This window comes from Alosa alosa, chromosome 12, assembly GCF_017589495.1.
Source record: "Alosa alosa isolate M-15738 ecotype Scorff River chromosome 12, AALO_Geno_1.1, whole genome shotgun sequence".
NCBI lineage: Eukaryota > Metazoa > Chordata > Actinopteri > Clupeiformes > Clupeidae > Alosa > Alosa alosa.
Genome location: NC_063200.1, coordinates 27,747,716 through 27,767,870, shown reverse-complemented (window position 1 = coordinate 27,767,870; position 20,155 = coordinate 27,747,716). Strand labels below are relative to the sequence as shown.

The 20,155-nt window shown below is 45.2% G+C and overlaps 1 protein-coding gene across 1 annotated transcript in view; it reads right to left on the bottom strand.

Moving 5' to 3' along the window:
* The window catches only part of vav2 (vav 2 guanine nucleotide exchange factor), a 208,620-nt gene that overhangs the window by 43,633 nt on the left and 144,832 nt on the right, over nt 1–20,155 (bottom strand). The window contains exon 4 of the mRNA XM_048258257.1: nt 10,022–10,090. Coding sequence (XP_048114214.1) covers nt 10,022–10,090 — 69 coding nt within the window. The remainder of the gene's footprint in view (nt 1–10,021; nt 10,091–20,155) is intronic.

Sequence of the window (20,155 nt, the reverse complement as noted above, 5' to 3'; positions counted from 1 at the left end):
TGTGTGCTAATATAGCAGGAAAAACAGTGTAGCAGTAAAACAGTAGTGAAAACATTAGACTGTGTACAATAGTAAAACAGTAGTAAAACAGTAGTAAGCAGTAGTGGGCAGTCAGTACTCAAACATGGACATGGAGAGGGTGGAGAGGCAAACAGCCTAAGCAGAGGATATATCTGGTCCCCAAACTGCTATGCTTGTATATGTCTGAATAAAAAAGAAGGTCCTAATATGTCATGCAAAATCTGTGTCTGTGTATGTGGGTGGGTGAAAAATAGAACACTTCTCTCTCTCTCCCTCTCTCTATGTCAGTGGAGGTCTCATATGCATGAGAAGAGGATCACAGTTTCTTGGAAATGGTCGCAGACATCTGCGTGACCTGCCTGACAGCTTCACTCTCATCTGACCACACACACTCAGCTCCCTGGTGGCAAACACAAATACACACAGACCAAAGACACACACACACACACACACACACTCACACAGAGACACACACACATATACACAGACACACACTTGTTTTCCTAAAGCTTCATGACAAGTGGAGCACAAGGTGTCCTTCCCTCTCCTGTCCCAGCTGCACCCAAGCTCACATACACAGGTCATAACTGATTGATGAGAGAGAGAGATTTTTTTTGTGTCTGCCTTGAGGCCCAAGCACAGACAATCTACCCATTTTGTACTATATGAAGGCCAACACAGGCAGACAGAATCTAATCAAATGAAGTTGAATATGTCCGAGGATGTCATGGTTCTCTCTCTTCCTCTGCGCCAGATTACTGGCACACTGGAAGTGGCTGGACCCTCCTCACACCTGATGCCCAACATGACTTCAAGGGTTGTGGTTTGTAAATCTCACAAGAATCACACACACACACACATTATACACACTCACACACACACACACACACACACACACACACACACACACACACACACACACAAACACACACACACTTTCAGTCAGCCGACTTGAGTTGCAACCATCCAGTGTAAGACTCAGCAGGGAATCAAAGTATCAAAGTTTCAAAGGTAAGTTCAGTGCCCCATGTTACTTCTGTGGATGTGGACTAAAAAGGATCCAACAGTGGAGAGAGGTCATGCACACACACACACACACACACACACACACACACACACACACACACACACACACACACACACACACACACACACGCACGCACGCACACACACACACACACACACACCACACACACACACACACACACACACACACACACACACACACACACACACACACACACACACACACACACACACAGCAGCAGCTGTTGTCGCTGCTGGAGACCGATGAGGTGACTCTGAAGGAAAGTGGAGCTGACCTTGGGGTCAAGCTCTTCGGGAGAGGGAGGAGATGAGAGAGAGAGAGAGAGAGAGAGAGAGAGAGAGAGCAGAGGAGAGGATATTGATGAAGAGGGGGAGAAGGGAAAGGAGAACGAGAGAGAGGTGGAGGAGGAGAAGAAGTAAGGACGATGGATAGATAAGAGAAAGTGAGAGGGGGAGAAATGGTAGTGACACTCTGAGGAAAGCAGAAGGACAAGAAAGGAGGACAGACACAGGGGAGAGAAGAGGAGACATCTGACTTCCACCGAGAGAGAGAGAAAGAGGGAGAGAGAGAGAGAGGGAGAGAGAGAGTGAGAGAGATGTTTGTCCTTCACATATATTGGAGTCCCAGAAAAGGAGAGAGAAGGAGAGGTGAAAGAATGAAGGAAGAAAGAGAAAGGAGAGTTTACATTCAGACACACACACACACACACACACACACACACACACACACACACACACACACACACACACACATGCACACACACACACACCACTAATCCACAGGTCCTGAATGGTTGAATACAATCGGCTATTTCTTAAAGCAATCTCAGACATTGTTTATCATTAATGTTTTTTGGCACCACACATTCACAATTTAAATGAAAATGTGAATATAAAGGGTATTGTCGCACCAATATACCAACAATCATGACATTGGGTTGTAAGGTTATCATGCTAGGAAAATCTCATTCAAAGAAACATAACCATTTCATTCTTCCACACCTCTAGTGTGTGTGTGTGTGTGTGTGTGTGTGTGTGTGTGTGTGTGTGTGTGTGTGTGTGTGTGTGTGTGTGTGTAATCTTGACTCTCCACATCTAGATAAGAAACCACTAGCTGGCTCCACCATTTCAGACACCTCCATGCTCTTTCCCTCCACGACCTCAATTTACTGGGGGTCCACCTGCCACCCACTCACAAACACACACACACACACACACACACTGTGACCACCCTGAGGGGCTACACACCGCCTCCACATTTATCCAGTTTTCTGCCTCCGTGAGCATAAATGTGTCCAAGCCCCCAGCAGACGCACCCTCATAAACACACACACAGAGCCAAACAAACCCCAAAGAGATACACACAATGTGCATAGACACACCTGTATCAAGGTCAAGGGAGTCCACCCATCTCTAGGGCTTTCCTCATTGTGCATTACAAAGCCATTGTGTGCCTCAGTGTATTGCCATGCAGACAACCTTTGTCAGACTGGTTCTCCCTTAGCATCTGAAGCCCAAACGTCCTACATCTTGAGTCATCTGACACCATGGATGCACACATGCTTATGGACATGTGGGAGGACATAAGCTAACATGTGCTGCCACTGCCAAGGGCAAGAGGAGATCATGTAGAGTGAGTAAAGCTGGGGTGGGATTGGTGGGGAGGCAAGGATGGAGGGATCAGGTCTGCAGAAAAAAAAAAAAAAAAAAAAAGAACAAAAAAACCCTCATGTCTGAACATAATCCTTCAGCAGTGTCCTCTGCCTGTTACGTGAGAAACGGAGAGTGGAACGACTCAAGGTGACCATGTTCTAGGACTTATTCTCCCTACGTCCCCAACAGTCAATACAGACAGACCAATACAGGCCAATCCCTGTGTATGTGTGTGTGTGTATGTGTGCGTGTGTGTATGTGTGTGCGTGTGTGTTTGTGTGTGTGTGTGTGTGTGTGATTCCCTCTGAATAAAGTGTAATTGAATGTTCTTGACAGTGAGTGTGAGCATATGCTTCCTGGTTATTCTGCTGAAGAAATGTGTTTGTCTTTGAGGAGGAGGAGAAGCAATGCAAAGCAACTGGAGAGAGAAATGGGAGAGATGGCCTCAATCAAACATTCAGCTCTATCACTCCCCCTTCTCTGCTCCTCTCCCTCTCCTCTAGTCCTCAGGAAGAGGGCTTTCAAGTTTTAATTGAGGTGCCTGAGTTCACCTGTGCTGTATGCGTGTGTGCGTGTGTGTCTGTGTGTGTGTTTTTACAGAGAGAGAGAGAGAGAGAGAGAGAGAAAGAGAGATGGGTGTATGTGTATCTGTGTGTGTGTGTGTACTGTATGTGTGTGTGTGCATATACACACATAACTGCCACCAGGTTTTATTAAAATAGTAAAAAGCCTGCCGTCCCCATTTCATTTTCATGTAGTACACTCAACCTTGGTTAGGTGTGTGTGTGTGTGTGTGTGTGTGTGTGCGCGCGCTTACAGTATATATGTGTGTGTCTCCCCCTCAGGCCCAGAGCGGCAGGGCTAATTTTCTGTCTGATTACCCTTTGGAGCAGGCAGGAGCTGTCCACAGCTTTTGCACGCGATCGGTGCCGCACCCAGCACTGTCCCACTGTGCCCAGCGCCCGCCTGTGTCCTCCTCCTGGCCCTGGCACCACCAGAGGGCCGCTCACGCTGGCATATGCCCAGCTGCTCCGCTGGGGCACTGGTGCATAGCAAGGACTCACTCTCTTTTGTGGCAAGCTCGGCTGTGAGTGTGCTGTGTGTGTGTGTGTGTGTGTGTGTGTGTGTGTGTGTGCAAGCTCGGCTGTGACTGAGTTTTTTTTTTATTATTTATTTGCTCTCATACATTTGGAATGGGGAATGTTGTGTCTGAACTTCTCAAATTGGCTGTGAGAGAGTGTGCTGTGTGTGTGTGTGTGTGTGTGTGTGTGTGTGTGTGTGTGCGCGTGTGTGTGCGTGTCTGTTTGTCGGCGTGCTTGCGTGCGGGAGAAGACACACAGACGCACGGCGCGGTTCCAGCAGCCCAGATTATGGGCCTTTCATCCTGGTGAGCAGAGAAGGGGCCTGGCTGATGATCTGCCCTCGTGATGCTCCGCTTTTGGACGGGGCTCACTGTCCTCAAAGCTGTCCTCTCTCCACTCATTTGTTGTGTGTGTGTGTGTGTGTGTGTGTGTGTGTGTGTGTGTGTGTGTGTGTGTGCACTCAAAACTCGTGCACATGCATGTAAGCCAGTCCTCCCCCCTCCCCAAGACAAGACATACATACACACACACAGACATACATTCCAAACTCTCTCCTCTCATTCCCTGGGCCTCCCCTGTGTTCACTCCACACATTCCCTGGACGCTGAGCATGTTTTCATAGACAGCCCCCGGTTACATCAGCGGGCCACAGGTCAGCGCTGCCTTATTATCCCAGCCGAGTCATCCCCTCATTACTCCCTGACCTGCCTCAACCCGGTCATTAGGAACGCCAAACATGATTACATGTGTTACAGACGTGACTGGACGCTCTCCTGCTCCAGCTGTGACAGAGAGAACCAGGCTCGCTTGGACGGGTTTCCGTGTTCTATTATCGAATTAGATTGTGTTTTCATAAAACAATATGTCTTTCATACATGTAGAATAGACAGGAGAGGTTATTACATTACATCACAACTCCACCAGGGGATTGGAAAAGCATTTTTGATTTCTATAACTACTGACATGTGATAACACAAGTGGCTTATGTCATGCACAGAATGGATACAGACACAAATCCTGCTCACACTGAAATATAATCTAAGCTGTAGGGGATTGGGCTATTTAACATGTGTTTCTTATCATTCCTTTATGCATTAGCATATCTTTTACATTTATGGTAAGACACTATTTTCCCAGTTAAGTTGCCGTCTGAAAAATGTTAAATCATATGATTTAATGCTAAATAGAAAGATCACTCAAATTAGAGCGAGATACAGCAAGGCTGAGGAGTTTTTATTCACAAATGAATAAAAGAAAGGTCTGCCCTGAAGTGGAAATATGTACTGCACATGGTTCATATGCACACATACACACACAGACACACACACACATGCACACACACACACACACACACAAGGCCTGTGGAGATATGGAAGAGGAAAATAATGATGAGGGCTGATAACAGGAGCTTCATGCTTTGGTAGTAAGCCTACAGTGCATCAGACATGCCAACACCTCACTCACTCACCCTCATGCTGGTGCTCCCTACTGTCTATCAGAGATCTGAGCTCAAGCAAAGTGCTTATGTGATATCCGGTGGAGGGGGGGGGGCTGAGAGTGTGTGTGTGTGTGTGTGTGTGTGTGTGTGTGTGCATTGTCAACCAGTGGTGTAATCTATATGTCAGATCCTGGGGCTTTTCCACTTTCTACAAAGAGACGGCCATCACAAAGCAACTTCACACAGACAAACAGACAGGCACACACACACACACACACACACACACACACACACACACACACACACACACACGTGCAAAACACAGTGAGAACACCCAGAGACCCCTCATCTGAGATAAACTAGATCCTGATGTAGCCCTGTTTTCTTTCACACCAAAAGCACACACACACTAACACACACACACACACACACACACACACACACACACACACACACACACACACACACACACACACACACACACACACACAGATAACAGAGGCCTGATCTTTACTTGGCAGCTCCACTGCTTCCAAGCTGCTTTTTTTCTCCTCCAGTCTTTTCCCATCTCACACATCCCCTCTTTTCTTTCCTCCCCTCCTCTTCCACCTCTTCCTCCTCCTCCACGTCTGTTCCCACTCGCTCTCCTTCTCTCTTTTCTAGGGCGGCATTCTCCTCTTTTCATCCCACTCACTCAGGTAGCCCGTATGTGTGTATGTGTGTGTGTGTGTGTGTGTGTGTGTGTGTGTGTGTGTGTGTGTGTGTGTGTGTGTGTCTAAGCGTGTTTATCACTCCTCCAGCAGGCTGGCCAGCCCAATGGCTGACTGACGTGTGGCAGGTTTGGGCATAATGGCTCCTCTCCTTGCGCTCGCATCTGCCACCTGCAGCTCAGGCACATTCATCACGCCTTCACACAGAGGATTCGCCGTGATGCCACGCCGTGCCTGTAACAATGATTTATCGCCCATGCTGAGCGACATTACGGGGTGTGGGGGGGATCATACATAGCTATAGATATGAGCTTGAAGTGCGGGAAGTCGGCTAAATTGCATATGAGCAGATTGCTGTGAGGATCCTGAGCAGCTGTGCCTATTTCATTCTGCAATAATAGTGCGTAGTATCACTCTATAATTGTCAGATAAATTAGGGCTTTTATTTTGGTCTTGTGGAGATGGGTTACATTAGAAGTTATTTGTGAGTCATTATGAGGCTTATGAAAGACAGCAAACACGTCATAAATGTCAACACTAGTTCTAGGTTGACTATGAGAGAGCTACTAATGGAATTGAACCCTGGTACGCCAAGGCTGATGTGTTATTGAAGCTCATTTGGATTTACATGTCTTAGATTTCCTTAGTGTTGCTGTACTGAGCCCTGTATATTGTCAAAGTGTGCTAACTGTTACTTTCCTTAGCTTCTCAAACTATAAGATCCTCAGCAGTTCCTTGGTTGGCTTAATAGCTGAGGTGCAATTCATATCGGGAGTGCAATATATGTATCTCCAGGGCAACAATTCCTCATGGGCTCACAGTGTTCTCTGAGGTGAAGCAGTGTGAGCTTTTTTGAAGGGGAGGTGTTAGCGTTAGCTTTTAGCTCGCTGCACTGTCCTCCAGTCCCAAGGGTCAGAGCGAGGACTCTTTCAGTCACCCTTCATTAGGCTAACATTGCCAGGGCCCTCTCGGTGCCATGCCCCATGTACCACACACACACACACACACACACACATACCCTACACACACACACACACACACACACACTGTCATCAGTGGCCCTGACAACCTCTGTGACATTTCACATTAAACTCACATTTTATCCTGACATCCAGTGAATCCCTCCCAGAAACAGGAATGTGTCGGGGAGGGGGTAGTGTGTGTGTGTGTGTGTGCGTGTGCAAGGCAGTATGAAGCTGAAGGAAAGGCAGGAATGTTTGCCTGTGTGTGTGCTGCATGTGCATTTATGTGTGTGCATGTGTGTGCTTGTCTCCGTGTGTGTGTGTGTGTGCGTGCATGTGTGTGCGTGTGTGTGCATGTGTGTGTGTGTACGTGTGCCATACCGAGGTGCCGAGGGGAGGTGTATTATCATACAGGATATGTAACCATCCCACCTCTTGTAACATACACCTCAGGTGGCTTTAAACACCATGTTCTATTCTCTACATTTGACTAACTTATGCATTTATCATGTATACAGACCTTACTGTTCCGTAACTGACCCTAGGCAGATGGGTCAGGCCCTTGAGTTGTGGATCTGCTCAAGGTTTCTTCCTATATGCATCTCCAATTCTAGGGAGTTTTTCCTCGCCCCTGTTACCCATGGGCCTTCTTTTCTTTTCTCTAATTGTTTAACACTCTGTAAAGCGCCATGAGACATGTGTAATGTCTTGGTGCTCTATAAGTAAAATTAAATTGAAATTGAAAATTGAGGTATAAAAGAGGAAGATGCAAAGCCCTTCTGACACCTTGTACTGTATGTCTCCGGTGAGCCACACTGGCTTAATTAACGGTCTGAAAGAGAGAGACTGCAGTATGGAGAAAGAGAGCACCAAATGTCTTCTGGCACCAGGCTCAGGTGATTTTCTGCATGGCTGGACCCTCGGGACGGCTCATCTTTCGACGTGTGGTGTGGTCCTGCAACCTTCCAGGCCTCAAATAGGAGTAACAGTTAGGGAACACTCCCAAGTCTTTCATTAGTGACCCTCGGCTATATACTGCACACACAGATGTCCAAGTGTGTGCTCTGTGTGTGTGTGTATGTGTGTGTGTATTGGGGGTTTATAAAGTCAAGTAGGGTGTGTAATTAGTCATTTCAGCCCACACACACTCACATTCCCTAGCCTACAGATAAATGGCAGCACACCTGTCACAACATGGGAAGATGTTCAAGCTTCAGACGCACCTGTGTGTGGGTGTATGTGTGTGCGTGAGAGAGTGTATGTGTGTCTTTGTGTGAGTGTGTGTGTGTGTGTGTGTGTGTGTGTGTGTGTGTGTGTGTGTGTGTGTGTGTGTGTGTGTCTGTGTGTCTTATTGTTTTGTTGAATTCTACACAGCTACACAGAGTAACAAATACAACACATTCCCTTGTGCAGAGGATTGCAGTCATGGCCACATTAGTCACCAGAGGTCTCTCTGTGTGTGTGTGTGTGTGTGTGTGTGTGTGTGTGTGTGTGTGTGTGTGTGTGTGTGTGTGTGTGTGTGTGAGTGTGTGTGTGTGTGAGTGGAGCCCCCAGCATTCTTATTAGAGTCAGAGTGTACATCACACAAAAGGGTGGAGGTCTGTATGGATCACCAGGTCCATTTATCTCATCAGATCTGTTCTACTACAGACACCAGTTTCATTAGCTGCAGGCTTTCCATGCTCTGTGGCATCCTCAAGCACACACACACACACACATACACACACATAAACACACACACACACACACACACACACACACACACACACACACACACACACACACACACACACACAAAAATGCAGTAAATGTTACAAGACACTTACATACGTATACACCTGCATAAAAACACCACACACTGAGCTACCCAAACATTACAACCCACCATCTGATGCTGAATCCAAACTGAGAGCTGTGTCAAAGGTCAGAGTTGAATAATACAAATGTAATGCCAGTGTTAGCCGGCAGACATGTCCACCAACACCTCATCAGAATGACATGTGGTGAACCTCCCCCTGTGGCTGGTCGTTCACATTTAAACATACACGCACATTTACAGGCATGCATTCGCACCCCTGCACATGCACACACACACACACACACACACACACACACACACTTCACCTTCTCATTGACCTAAGAAGAAGAGTTTTTGCTAATCAAGGTGTATTAGGACACACATGACACCCATTATGGCTTCATGTCCTTTCATCTGTATAATCGGTTAATTAGCAGATGGGCCGTGGTGTCCCCGCATGTACCATCAAAGCAGTGTGTTTATGAGTGTGTGTGTGTGTGTGTGTGTGTGTGTGGTAAGAGGTGAGATGGATAAGGTGACTTATGTGATCTGTGAGCAGTGGGCAGGGCTGTGGTGTGCTGCTGGGTCAGATTGGCTGTTGTCCACAATGTACAGCCCTACATATTAGAATAGTGTAAACACACACACACACACACACACACGTAAGTGTGTGTTTGTTGCCATCCTTTCCTCCTTTCAGAAAAAAACACATTCATCTCCAATTTGGCCAAACACCCACCGCAACATGTCTGCATCACCATGGAAACCCCAACAGTGATTAAGTCTTGTTTATTTGTGTAAATAGGAACGAAGAGGCCAGAAGAACACTGCCTATTACAGTAGTGTGTGTGTGTGTATGTGTATGTATGTGCGTGTGTGTGTGTGAAAGTGTGACCACACTACATAAAATAACAGCGTTAGCACCTTCATCATTTCCTTCCCTAGAGTGGTTTATGGAAATGAAGAACAAACAGCTCAGAGGGTGATATCACAGATTGCTTTTCCCTCTGCAAATGGAATGAGCTGTTAGAACATCATCATCATCGTCTGGACTGCTGTTTTCTCTGACCTGTTAGCTGCTGAGACAAGACTAAATGGATGTGTTCATTTCCTTGTCTGTTTTATGTCCCTGTGTGTGTGTGTGTGTGTGTGTGTGTGTGTGTGTGTGTTTTATGTCTCATTCTGTTTGTGTATGTGGTTGTGAGTTTTATGTCTGGCTCTCTCTCTCTGTATGTTTGTGTGTGTGTGTGTGTGTGTGTGTGTGTGTGTGTGTGTGTGTGTGTGTGTGTGTGTTTGCACGTAATACTCACTCAGCCAGCTCCTCCAGGCTCCTGTAGATATCATCTTCATTCAGTGCAGTGTCCTCTGAAGGAAAGGGCCTAAGAGAAAGAGACAGATAGACAAAAAGACAGAAATAGAGAGAGAGAGAGAGAGAGAGAGAGAGAGAGGAGGAAAAAGAGAGACAGAGGGACAGATTAGCCATGGGCAGCACCTCCTCACACATGCAGATTGGAGGTGTCGGAGATATATCAGCTAGTCTGTGTGAGTGGCACATCTGCCCCATCCATAATTCAGCAGTCCTAGTTATTTATGAGTCCTGCATGTGTGTGTGTGCATGTGTGTGTGTGTGTGTGTGTCTGTCTGTGTCTGTGTGTGGCCATGTGTGATTGACAGGTCGCCACAATATGACAAATGTTCCACAGACATTTATCTCCACTCTACAGAAACAGAGTCCTGCTGCCAGATCAGGGGGAAAGGCTGACTGACACGACCCTGACACAAGTGTGCACTCGCACTCACACACTCACACACACACACACTGTGACCTTTCTCCCAATGCAAGTGCTCACACACACTCTCTCTCCATCCTACAAGCCCCACCAGCCTCCTACATCCACCCCTACCACCAGCACCCTTCCCCTGGGATCCTGCAGAAGACATTATACACATACGACACCCAAAGGCCAATTAGAGCACTGTAATATGGATGGACTATCAATTATTGGATTAGTGGCAATGGATTTTCCTCTCCAGGGAACCAGTGGAATGACTTCAACAGCTACATTAGTGGATGCTGATGTGTGCGCGTGCGTGCGTGCGTGCGTGCGTGTGTAACTGGTGGGTAGCTGAAACAAGGTAATGTCAGCGATCTTCAAGCTATTTAAAAGCAATCATGACTGTGAATAGAACTGTGTGTACTGTATGTGTGTATGTATGTGTGTGTGTGTGTGTGTGTGTGTGTGTGTGTGTGTGTGTGTGTGTGTGTGTGTGTGTGTGTGTGTGTGTGTGTGTGTGTGTGAGTCCTCTTTTCTCACCCTCTCTCATTTTTCACATATTCCCAGCTGGCTAAACACAACAGTGCCAACCCATTTTAGAGTGTGACATCTCCACGAGACAGAGGGGCCGCTGAGAGAGCACAGAAGGCTCCTGCAGTCTGGAGAGGTTTTAGGGTGATGATGCTTCAGACTGTTAACAGTTTGTCACTTTCTCAGCCTGGACTGTTTTCAACCTCCAGCATGACTACAGCCAACACACACAAACACACACACACACACACACACAGGGTGCGATTTGTAGGGGGCGATGGTGAGGATTTCCCCCCCTCTGGTTTTACTATCCCTACCTCTGCTAAATTATTTTTATCCCCGGTGGGGACAACATTTATCCCCCTCTGCCCCTCATATTGATTAATGCTACTTCATATAAGTAAAAGCTGCAAGCGTGAGAACAGTCTAGTATAATAATCTGACATCAGAAACGCCGTCACCGTCAGCACTCATGCTGCTGACACAGTGGCTCGTGATAATAATTTGGCCTTGATCATGCAGGACATTTCAGAATGTCGAGTGTGTAATCCATCATAAATGGCTAGTTTCAATGGAAAAGTTAGCTGGACAAATGAAAGAAAACGATAAGGATTCAGTGAAGCATAGGCCTAATAATGTTTTTAGAACCTTCAAAATTAGAAACTGATGCAACTGAGATGGAGGACAACTGCATTAGAGTAGAACGTGAGGCCTATTGTCGAAGGAACTTACATTAAATGAGGAGATATTTGCTGAATGTCACAAAAGTGTTACAGAAATTGCTTGGCCTCGCTTATTCAATGGCTCTCTACCGAAACACCTGTAGTTTAAGGAGGAGACTGAAAGCACTTCGTTTGATAAATCAATGATAGGCTAGGCCTAGTAGACAAATAACTTTTAGAAATAATCTGTACTGCAAAACGAATGTTGGTGGGTATTTAAACTATCTAGCGGGTGTTTTAACAGCTGCAAGAAATAGGAAGCTTCATAGTCTTTATGTTCTGGTTCGTAGGCTAAATTATTACTATAACTTTACTCTCCAAACTCTTCACTGCACTGTATGCAATTAACTGACAGTATGATAGGCTATTTATTTTCTGTAGGCTACAATAAACACATTTATTTTTCAACTTTTGCAATATTACGCACTTGGCTACTGAGGCATGGAAATCAGCAGGAGAGAGAATGCCGCGAGCCTACGGCGTGTGGCGCAATGTGTGAGCTATTTGGTTACCAACTAACACTGTTAGCCAATTTACTAACTTAAGACTTCAGTGCCATCATATACTACCTTTTTTTACAAAACAAATACAGAAAGGATGGAGGCAGCAAAAGTAGAGGATTCATTTCAGATGGGGCAAGAACAAGGTGAATTTGTGAATATTCTCTCATTTTGTTGGAGAGATAGAGCAAGCCATAATAAGCGAGCTGTATTGTTGTCAAAGCCTTACTGGATAACAGGTCTGACACTGGGAGAAATCCTCCCTCACAGATATCGCAGACACTGTTTCTCCCCCACACCATAACGCACAAACATACAGTACTCTCACACATATACATTCACATCAGAAGCGTTCATCCCTTTGCCAGTTTGTTCATCCCTTTGCCAGTTGCAACACTGACACAAAAACAACTCTCCCACATAGCAGCCTGTCATCACTCTCTCTCATAGAGTGGATGAGACAGTGTGAAAATAAAGGAAGAGAGAGAGATGAGGAGAGAGGGATAGAGGTTTAAGTTAGAGAGGTGTTATGATTTGTTTATGCAATGATAGCCCCAGAAATGATAGTGGAAATAGTGTTGTTAAAGTGAAGAATGTCTACATTTTACAATATTGTAAATAATGTAACAAATCTGATATTACACCAATATAAAAAAGAGGGAGTATATTATAAACAAAGAGGAAAAAGGGAATGTGGAGAAGGGGAGATTTGGAGGCAGCAGCCATCAATTACTCAAGCTCTGATGCCACATGAGCTCACACAGGTCTGACGTTCATTACCCAGGGGGCCGAGCGGCGTGCCTCACAGAAGCTCAATGAAGCCTGATCTCATACAGTAGCTGAAGAAAACAGCAGCAAAGAGAATCTCATGCAGATAGACAGATAGAGAGAGAGAAAGATAGAGAGAAAGACAGAGAAAGAAAGAGACCAACACACACACATGCCACAATCCGAACTTGTGCCTATAACCTTAGTTCTCCTGATTATACAGATATCAATCACTGTCACTTCACATACCATCACACACTCACCCACACATATAGAAAAGGGTGACAAATCATCTGCCACCTAATACACAGAGAGACAGAGTAAGATAGAGACTTCATCATTCTTTAAAGATAAAAAGAAAATTGAGAGGTCTGTGACTTGATGATGCTTGATGGACAGAATACCATCTCTGTATCTGCTCTCCTTCTCTCTCTGTCTCTCTCACACAAACACACACACACAGCCACACACCTACAAACATCCATCAGTACTAACCGAATGTGATCTGACCAGATTTAACAGGGGCATCAGTCTGGCTCTCAAGTGTACTTTTATATAAACAAACACTATCACTGAATTTGTGTCTCACTGAACCTGAGTTCATTCACTACAAAAGACTTTCCAAACACACACACACACACACACACAAAAGACAAACACACAGTGCCATTAGTGTGGTCGAGCGAGCATCAGCCATCCGTTTCCCAAAACAAACAAATCAGAAAAACAACGGCTCCTCCTGATGCGGAGATTAACTGCGGCCATCGCCTGTCGGAATAGCACGCTCTAGCAAACTCGTCCAGAAGGCTTTGTTGATATACAGAGCCACGGGCCAAACTTTCTTGTTTCCTCTTTCCACATACTGACTGTAAGGACATGTTTGGAGAATCCTCCTTCAGAGGAAAAGAAAAAAAAAAACAATACAATGTTTTAATATTAAAAGTTTCACTTCAACAACAAAAACAGCACTTGTGATGTATTTGTTAGCAGCCCATTTGACGTCAGTCTCTGTGGGTGGCATGACCCTTAACTAACGCACTTGAACTAAAGCTCTGATGGTGGCCACATGGCCGAATCATTGGCATGTTTATTCTAGACTTGGCCAAAAATAAACAGGTGAAATCGAGATGAGTCCAGTTTTATGAAGATTGTGTGTGCAACCTCATTACCTTTGGGTAGTTAGTTCGACACGTGAACTAACCTCAGCATATCTCAGTCTCATAGCCCTGCACTGATCAGCTCTGCACATGCATCCATTATGACGTTAGTGATTTGAAAACATTGGCCTGAGATACTCTTGTGTATCCATTAGGAGCTACAGTATGATACTGTATGTGCTTCATCATATTATCTTTTTAAGCACCGGCTCATCTCGCCACATTAAACAAAGAGCCAAGTTTGTTTGTGTCCCCGATGAAATCAATATTCATGATGTCTCTCAAATTAATTGGCTATGCGTTATTTACGCAGCCTGGGGACCCGTCCTGACCTCTTGGAGGGAGAAAAAAAAGAAAATCTCCTTTGATGAGACGCCGGGGCTGCGCTTCACACACAATGGCAATTAACCAGCACGCCTGTCCCCACTGATAATGACCATTATGGGATGTGTGTAAACAATCCATTGTGCATAATGTGAGGTCAAGCTTACAGGGGTCAGGCCTCTGAGGCCTCTCCTCGTTCACACTCTGCCTATCTCTTTGCTTTTTCTTGCTATCTATCTCTTTTCTATCTCTTCTTTTTCTCTCTCTCTCTCTCTCTCTCTCTACTCCATCATTTGTTTGTCAGTAATTGGTGGTCTTATTTTTAGAAATTTGAGCATGTGCTCCTTTTAAGACTCAGTGCTCATTACTATGGCAACGGCTTCACATTCTCCACAGATGTGGTTGCCATTGGCCATTAAAGGTGCGCACGCGCGTGTGTGTGTGTGTCTACGTGTGTGTGTCTACATGTGCTTATATCCAATCACACTGAGGGCAGAAGAATAGAGCAGGGTCCTCTACACTTTGAAGTACCCAGGAAAGAAAAGAAACACAATTAAGATGCAATGCCCTGACTCCTGTCCTCCTCTGTCAAACTGAACTTTTCTCCCAAGCCCCCTGAAAGGGATCACTGTGATTCATTTGCAAGTAAAAAGAAAGGACTCCTTGGAGGGTAGCGCTCACTATACTAAACAAGGGGAACATCTTAATCCTCTCTGTTTATTTGACCATGTCAGGCAAAGCCTGTCCACCGAGTGCCTGGTCACCTACTAATGCTGCATGTTCTCCTTTGATGTGGACGAAACATGGAGGGAGGCTGGGCTTCTTAGAACACAGTTCTAGTATGATTATCTTGTCGCGTGTGTCTGTGATGTCCACGTGTGTTTGTGTGTGTGTGTGTGTGTGTGTGTGTGTGTGTGTGTGTGTGTGTGTGTGTGTGTGTGTGTACAGAGTCTGTGGCTGTGGGTGGGCATGTATTACATTATCTTTCCTTGTCGCATGCAATTCCATATGGTGCCGTCTTTTGATCATGTCAGAATGCCTGATGCATCAATGCATACAGAATGCATAGTAATCCTGTATAATGCCACAGTTGCATGTACATATAGACAATTATAATCTATATATTGCACGCAACATTGTGGCATGTGTGTCCATGCTAAATCCTGAACAGGTGTGTGTGTGTGTGTGTGTGTGTGTGTGTGTGTGTGTGTGTGTGTGTGTGTGTGTGTGTGTGTGAGAGAGAGAGAGAGAGAGAGAGAGAGAGTGACCAAGTGAGTAACTGAATTGACAATGTTGGACATGATGTACATCTTCAGTACACCCTCTCAATGAAACATAACCTTGGCTACATTTAAAGAGCGTGTTGTTGTCGGGCCCTACGGAAACCTATCTTGGGGATTCAGCATAGATGTTTATGAGGCATATCAAAGAGGGAAAAATATCAATAGCGTATACTCCTGGGAGAACTCGCGCTGAAGCCTGTACATAAATGCATCCTACGCCATGGCCTCCACTACATTTATGGAACAGTTACTGCACCTCAGAATGAATACTGAGGACCTTTATGATTCATCACTGGTGATATTTCCATGGGTAAATTTATTCAGTGGCACCTCGGTGGCAAGGCCACATAAACTGCAAACGGTTGCTGTGCAACCACAGACATTATTCTGTAGTTAGGGTGGAGCAGACCACTATTTAGTGGCGTATATTCTAAATAATCATAGCATGACATCACATACATCATGCAAATGGACTAATAAGAAAATAGTTTAGAGGCGATTATTATGCGTATTTTTTTTAACTCTGTGTATGCATGGGAGATTTTGTTTTACTGACTGCCTACAATGCACAATGCATAATGTGTGTGCCTGATTGTGCATGTGTGATTCATGCATATTATCTGTCATGTGCTGAATTCTCTCTCTCTCTCTCTGTGTGTGTGTGTGTGTGTGTGTGTGTGTGAGAGAGAGAGAGAGAGAGAGAGAGAGAGAGGAGAGTGACCAAGTGAGTAACTGAATTGACAATGTTGGACATGATGTACATCTTCAGTACACCCTCTCAATGAAAACATAACCTTGGCTACATTTAAAGAGCGTGTTGTTGTCGGGGCCCACGGAAACCCTATCTTGGGGATTCAGCATAGATGTTTATGAGGCATATCAAAGAGGAAAAAATATCAATAATGCGATACTCCTGGGAGAACTTTCGCTGAAGCCTGTACATAAATGCATCCTACGCCATGGCCTCCACTACATTTTATGGAACAGTTACTGCACCTCAGAATGAATACTGAGGGACCTTTATGATTCATCACTGGTGATATTTCTATGGGTAAATTTATTCCAGTGGCACCTCGGTGGCAAGGCCACATAAACTGCAAGCAGTTTGCTGTGCAACCACAGACGATATTCTGTAGTTAGGGTGGAGCAGACCACTATTTAGTGGCGTATATTCTAAATAATCATAGCATGACATCACATACATCATGCAAATGGACTAATAAGAAAATAGTTTCGGGGGAAGCGGTGTGTCGTATTTTTAACTCTGTGTATGCATAGGAGATTTTGTTTACTGACTGCCTACAATGCACAATGCATAATGTGTGTGCCTGATTGTGCATGTGTGTGATTCATGCATATTATGTATGCATGTGCTGAATTCTCTCTCTCTCTCTCTCTCTCTCTGTGTGTGTGTGTGTGTGTGTGTGTGTGTGTGTGTGAAAGAGTAAGAGAGGGTGGGAGGGAAAAGACTCTCCCAAGGCCGAAATTAGATTGTGTGTGAGAGAGTCAGTCAAGTGTGGCAAAAGTCATCTGTTCTGACACTTTCTGCCTACAGTCCCTCCTCCTAATACTGCAAATACACAAAAGCCTGTATATACTCTCTTGCATGCACACGCACACACACACATACACACACACACATACACCCTCTCAGACATGTCCAGGAAAGATGTGTGGATGAAAGGCTATTTAAACTCTAGAGTGCAGAGGAGATGGTCAGTTGACACCAGACAGAGGACAGGGATACAGGGGATTTATGGAGAATCAAAAACACATTAATACAGGGAGTGGACAGGAGACCTGGACGGTACTGAGCATACACAAAGAGACACACACACACACACACACACACACACACACACACACACATATATATATATATACACATACACAATCACAAACATATTCATAAACACACACTTACATGCACATATACTTACATGCACACACACACACACACACATATACATACACACACACACACACACACACACACACACACATATACATACACACACACTTACATGCACACACACACACCAGAGGGCAGATCAATGAGCTTCAACAGCTAATCTATGAACATGCCTCAGAGACAATGATGTCATGATCCGGGCCAAGATTATCAATAATGACATCACACACACACACACACACACACACTCACACTCTGTGATGCCCACAGAAAGAAGCAGACGCAGGCATTTGGCTCTGCTGGGGCAAGAGCAGTGTGGGATGTGATGCCTGAGGGAGTACTGAACACCAGAGCACTGCCATCAGCAACACTTCTAACAGGGTCACTCATACCTGGGTAATACAGTATATCTGTGTTTGAAAATATATCAGTATATTTTCATAACAGGTATAGATCCCTCTCGACCCCAACAAGTATGTTCATTTGTGATGTCATGCACACACACACACACACACACACACACACACACATCACACACACACACACACACACACACACACACACACACAAACACACACACACACATTAAATAACTATGATACATATTACATGAGAGAATGTTTACATAGAGAAACTGAATACAGGTGAATGCCTTTTCTCTGTGTGTGTGGAAGGGTGTGTGTGTGTATGCATGTTTACTGTGTCACTGAGTCAGGTACCAAAAACTGTATGGGGGTCAAAAGTTTGTATGCATATTTCTCACTCACACACAATGTGTGTGCGTGTGTGTGTGTGTGTGTGTGTGTGTGTGTGTGTGTGTGTGTGTGTGTGTGTGTGTGTGTGTGTGTGTGTGTGTGTGTGTGTGTGTGTGTGTGTCTGACTCACTGACTGAGTGTGATAATTAGGCCTAATTTGAAAACCAAATCTCAGCGTTTGGTTTGTCGAATGCCACATTAAACACACAAACCTACTCATGTTAAAATATACACGGCAGGTCAAGCAGGCCAAAAGGCACACGCATGCATGCACACACACACACACTCACACACACACACACACACACACACACACACAATTGTTGCCCTCCTGCTGAACGCATTCAATCTGATAACAATCGGATAGAGTGCAGTCAATGCACCACTAAAGAAAACAATGCCTGCTTCCCGTACTTTACTGTTATTGGGTAAATGAGTGCCAGAAATACAGAGACTAAAAAAGAGGACGACAGTGGAGAGAGGGGAGGAGAGAGAGAGGAGAGAGAGAGAGAGAGAGAGAGAGAGAGAGAGAGAGAGAGAGAGAGATCCATACGTTAAATCCATCTCACATTACTAATGGTTTCTAACCTCAACTCCTCTCCGGAAGCCACTCTTACACAAGATATGCAAAAATAAACTGTCGAAAGTCGAAAAAACACACACACATACACACAGAGATTCTCTATCTCTCTCTCTCTCTCTCTTTCTCTCACTCTTTCTTTCTTGCTCTCTCTCTGGTTATGAAAACCAGCACAGGTGCAGACACACTACTCATTGTGCACTACCCAAGTGCACTTCCTTTTTCTGAACCTGCTGTACTTTTGAAGCCAATCTGGCACACACACACACACACACACACACACACACACACACACACACACAAACACACGCACACACGCACACACAGCTGATTTTGCATCTGGCGCGTGGTTGGCGGCGTGGGGGTGAAGGCTGTGGCTGATTGCGGTGGTGTGATGGCCGGTGATTTGGCTGCCGGCGGTGGCTTTGCAGGGTCGCGGTACCTCAGCCTGCGGCGCTGACTCAGACCTCTGCTGCTGATGGTGCTCCGCTGCGCTCTCTCTCTCTCCTCTCTCTCTCTCTCTCCAGCACTCTGCTAATCCACCCTTTCTCCTCCAGAGCCCTCTCTCCCTCTCTCTATCGTTTTTCTCTCACCCTCTCCTCCTTCGTTTCTTCGTTTTCCGATGGCTAAATCTCTCACTGTTCTGTTCTCTCTTATTCTCCCTGTCTCCTCTCTCTCTGTCTCTCTCTAACAGGCAGGAGGCCAGATGGAGCCATAGGAAATCAGGTTAAAGGTGATCTGTGGAGATGCGCTCAGAACATCATAGAGCAGACAGGAAGTGCCACTTCTTTAGTAATGCCCTCTCATAGTAATGGCTTTCTCTCTCTCATCGCTAGATGGCTGATTGTGTTAAAATGGACAGACTGATTCTTTCTTTTCTTGTTTAATGCATGTTGTTAGAGTACCATATTCAATGTAAGCTGTTCCAGAAATGGTCACCATGTCATATCTACGTATGTTGAACTGAAATATCTTATCATCGTAATTTTTTGTGTTTTTGTTTCTGTTATCACAATGTAAGTTCATTATTTTGCTAGTGTGAAAGGCTACTGCCTAATGGAGACATCGATTGAGGAGCATCATACATTTTTCTTCACGCACAATTTGTACTACAACTCCCATCATCCTCTTGGCTCT